A 3,640-nucleotide genomic window follows, 5' to 3' on the forward strand; every position below is an offset into this window, starting at 1 on the left:
CAAGACGTTACTATGGTCTTTGCTAATTCAAGGATGTACAAAAAAATTAATTTCTAGACCATTAAGAATTCATAATTACTTCCATGTAAGCATAGCAAAACTTCAAGGTTGTTACTATGGTCTTTGCTAATGCAAGGATGTATAAAAGACCTTGTTTCTAGACCACTGAGAATCCATAATTACTTCCATGTAAGCATAGCAAAACTTCAAGGTTTTCCTCTTATGCAGCCTGTTGCAAAAATAGTTATGCACTTTAGGAAATTCAGCAACCAAAAAACATTTGTAAGCTCGAATACCAAATTTGTTACGTGATTCGGTCTCAATCAATGCTCACCAAAGCATTCACGACTACCAAGTTTCGATTAATTTTGGGTCAAAATTTGAAGGATTTTGTCCATCTTACACTAAAACATGCAGTTTGTGTTAACACTTGTATTAACAATGATTTCAATAAAAAACTCTTACATCCATCAGCAGGTACAAAGAACGCCATATTGAAAACTCCTTCCACCCTATTCGACCTCACAGATTCCCCTAAACTAATTACAAAAGACTTGTGCACATTATGTTTGGAAGCTAATTATTGTCTCCTATACAATCAGCAACAACCTGCAAATTTTCTTATATTTCTCTCACACAACTGTTACCAATGTTATTATTTCAAAAGAGTAGGAGTATCTTCAAAATGTTGAAGTATATAGGAAGTTAGAAATTGTAGATATTATTTGAAGTTTTTACAATCTTAGCACCTGGTTTGAAGAATGAACACAAATTCAATCACTTTGTGTAGCACAATTGTGTTTGATTTCACTTGAGGTGGTGTAGCACCTAGCCTTGTTGTGCTTGCAACATATTACAATCACCCTGTGCTAAAACTTGCAGCTCTAAGATGGTTAAGGGCCACGTTCTCCGTGTGATGAACAATTATTTGGAACCACCAAAGGTAGCTTCTCCACATAGTTAAATAGCCTTCTAAGATTGTCTTTGTTGTATGTCTCCAAGTCTAAGGGCTCATTGCAATCCATCAAAAACCACAAGTCTTTAAAACTCACATGCTCTAAGCTACCCCGACAAAACGGGCATGATGCAGACCTTTGTTTCCTGCATCATCAAAATAAAAAACCCTTTTGAGTCAGGTCACGTCTCCGGAAATTTAGTGAATGTCATAGATCCCCTTTAATACGCTTTCATGACTACCAACGATCATGAGCACAAGAAATTGTATTCAAAGAGAAAAGCAGGGCTTACCACTTGGTATGGCATTCAAGGCATAATGAGTGGCCACAACTCGGCAAAACAACCTTGGGCACAATCTCTAGGCAAATGGCACATTCTTGATCACGTTCCGCATCAGTAAGGGAATGGTGCTCTGCCCTGCTGCTATTGATTCCTTGCCTGTCCTCATCCTTACAAACTGCCTTTTGCCTGTGGGTCTCTTCCTTGACGAACCCACAACCCTCCAATAACTCAAGTGAAGGTAGAATGTATCCTACATCAACCTCTATTTAGCTGACACACCACATGACTCGACTTGGTATACCAGTAGAAGAAATTGCTTGCCATAGTGTACACAACTAACAGAAAAAATATAAGTTTTAAGATTTCAATCTTCCTACTTAAACAGAATTCTTTCTTTTATTCTAATAATTAACTCAGCGCGTAAGACTACCGTAAAACTCTCTCAGGCTCGCTCTCCTTTCGTGGCAACACATTGTGGTTGTCCCATCTTTAAGTACCTGCACAACGTCCGCCTTAAACAACAGAGATACTGTGACCGCACCAACGCGGAATCATAATGCTAAGATCAGTGACCTTATATATGAAGATGCGAAGAAGCCCAAGAGCGCCCACCAATCGACAATCTGCCCAACTGAAGAGGCAGAGAAGGAATGAAGGACCGACGTCAAGTCGCATCTGCAAGCACACATCATCGTCTTCTTTGGGAAATCCCAGAGATCTGAAATTGGATTCTGCGTGCAGTATTAGAAAAGAAAACATCGCAGCAATGTGTGAACTTTTTTCGCCAGAAACATTGTAATGTGCAACAATACAGCACTTCATCAGGACAAAAGGCGATTTCTTGAGCAACTTTGTCTTGAACAGCGTATCCCCCCCCACCCACCCCTCTTCCACACACACACACACAGACATGAACATGCATGTATGCATGACCAGCCTTATAAAAGATGCAGATAAACACACATAATGAGCGCAATTTGCGTGCATTCATGTGTAAATATAAATGCCCATACAAAAACTACTGCAAAAGCAGGCTTACAACCCTAATTTTACAAATGGGTTGCAGGAAATACAGTGTATTAGCATGTTGGATGTCGGCCTCCAGCAGCTTAAGGGATTCGTTAAGAAATCTGCGCTCACAGATCATTTCTCTGTTGGGGCTATCCGAAGCAGAAAAACTCGAATCGACAAAGCGGGGTTGTGTGCTGCTTACCTTGAATGCTACTGCAAGCAAGTAATCGCAGGTATGATGAAATACTGGAAGCAACTGGAAACCCGACTTTTACCTCGCAATGCTTTTTAATGGAACACCCACGTTTCACATGCATCCGGACAAACACTGCTGTAATGGGCCCTTCAAATTTCATAATCGTCGTAAATTGTAAGCATATCATGAGGCTTGTAGACCATGAGGTTAGATATATGTAAAGCCTAAAATATTTAAAAAACTGACAGTACTACACGGTCCACCACTCATCGTCATTCGGCAGCAATATAGTCGGACCGGACTACAACCCAGTGTTGCACGTGAGTGAGCGAAAGAGAGAGACAATCAACGTGCGCATGTCCTAGCTGAGGCGAGCTGAATCCTAGCACACAAAGAGAGAGAGAGAGAGAGAGAGAGAGAGAGAGAGACCCTTGCACACCCTTACGGGCCTCCAAGAGAGAGAGAGAGAGAGTTCTAGAATTCTTTCTTGCTATTTTGAAAAATAGCAAGTTAGACTTTGTTGACCCATAGGTCAACATTGCGGCATAACTCAATTTTCTACCAAAGTCTTATTTTTTGAGAGTTATGAAATGATGCGGATTAAGGTTAAAAAACATCATTTGTAATGAGTAGCTATTCTAGTTGCAGAAGCGGGGGTGCGATGGCACTTCCAGATTGTAAATACAAAGCCATTTGACCCATTGAACTCTATTTTTGGTTTAACCTATGGTAGCCTTAGTATATAAGGTACCTTGGTCATTTTGTAAAGAGGACTTTAATCTTAATCAAGATGTTGTGCTTCCGTGGACTGTGTGTGAGAGAGAAAGAGAGAGAGTGTAAGGTTCATCATGATGTTACTCCCTGCTCGCTCATCGCATTGGAGATCCGACTACATCATTGGGATAGGCTCGAAGAGAATTATGCCAAGCATTCTACTCGAAACGGAGCACACGTGCTAATGCATCTACGAGCTATTTGTGGTCTCAAGTGTATCAAACGATGTCTGTTTTTTGCATGCAAGTAGTTGTTAGAATTGTGGCGACATAAGCTACGCATAGGTACTCATAGATTTCAGTTTTGAACACTTTCCAAACTCTGTTATGTCTTCATATGCGTTTGCAACAACAGATGGGTTTGGAGTGAGGATTTTGAGTGTAGAGGCTTTGGGACAGGTGTATCCTAGTGAGAGGATGG

The 3,640-nt window shown here is 40.7% G+C and overlaps 1 protein-coding gene across 6 annotated transcripts; it reads right to left on the bottom strand.

Moving 5' to 3' along the window:
- Window positions 1–705: 705 nt before the first annotated feature.
- Window positions 706–2,517, bottom strand: LOC147431547 (E3 ubiquitin-protein ligase AIRP2-like). 6 transcript variants are annotated; one of them, XM_086494596.1, is made up of 6 exons: window positions 2,453–2,517; window positions 2,313–2,369; window positions 1,813–1,957; window positions 1,670–1,736; window positions 1,249–1,489; window positions 706–1,101 (listed from the first exon to the last, which is right to left on the bottom strand). In XM_086494596.1, the coding sequence occupies exons 3-6, from the start codon at window positions 1,912–1,914 to the stop codon at window positions 894–896; spliced, it is 618 nt and encodes a 205-aa protein (XP_086350722.1). In that variant the 5' UTR covers window positions 1,915–1,957; window positions 2,313–2,369; window positions 2,453–2,517; the 3' UTR covers window positions 706–893. The 6 variants fall into 6 exon arrangements, with proteins under 6 accessions (XP_086350722.1, XP_086350723.1, XP_086350725.1 ...); XM_086494597.1 differs by having other exon boundaries at window positions 1,813–1,970; XM_086494599.1 differs by having other exon boundaries at window positions 1,813–1,914; window positions 2,453–2,486.
- Window positions 2,518–3,640: the final 1,123 nt, after the last annotated feature.

The sequence above is a fragment of the Adiantum capillus-veneris genome, chromosome 21, assembly GCF_014529385.1.
Source record: "Adiantum capillus-veneris isolate H3 chromosome 21, ASM1452938v2, whole genome shotgun sequence".
NCBI classification, from domain to species: domain Eukaryota; kingdom Viridiplantae; phylum Streptophyta; class Polypodiopsida; order Polypodiales; family Pteridaceae; genus Adiantum; species Adiantum capillus-veneris.

Bases quoted from the DNA above. Each gene is read 5' to 3' on its own strand.
- LOC147431547 (XM_086494594.1), bottom strand. From the start codon at position 2,061: ATGAAGTGCTGTATTGTTGCACATTACAATGTTTCTGGCGAAAAAAGT. The intron at 1,737-1,812 runs GTCACTGATCTT...GACGTTGTGCAG, and splicing joins TTCGCATCTTCATATATAAG to GTACTTAAAGATGGGACAAC. The intron at 1,102-1,248 runs GTAAGCCCTGCT...TTGATGATGCAG, and splicing joins CTTGAATGCCATACCAAGTG to GAAACAAAGGTCTGCATCAT.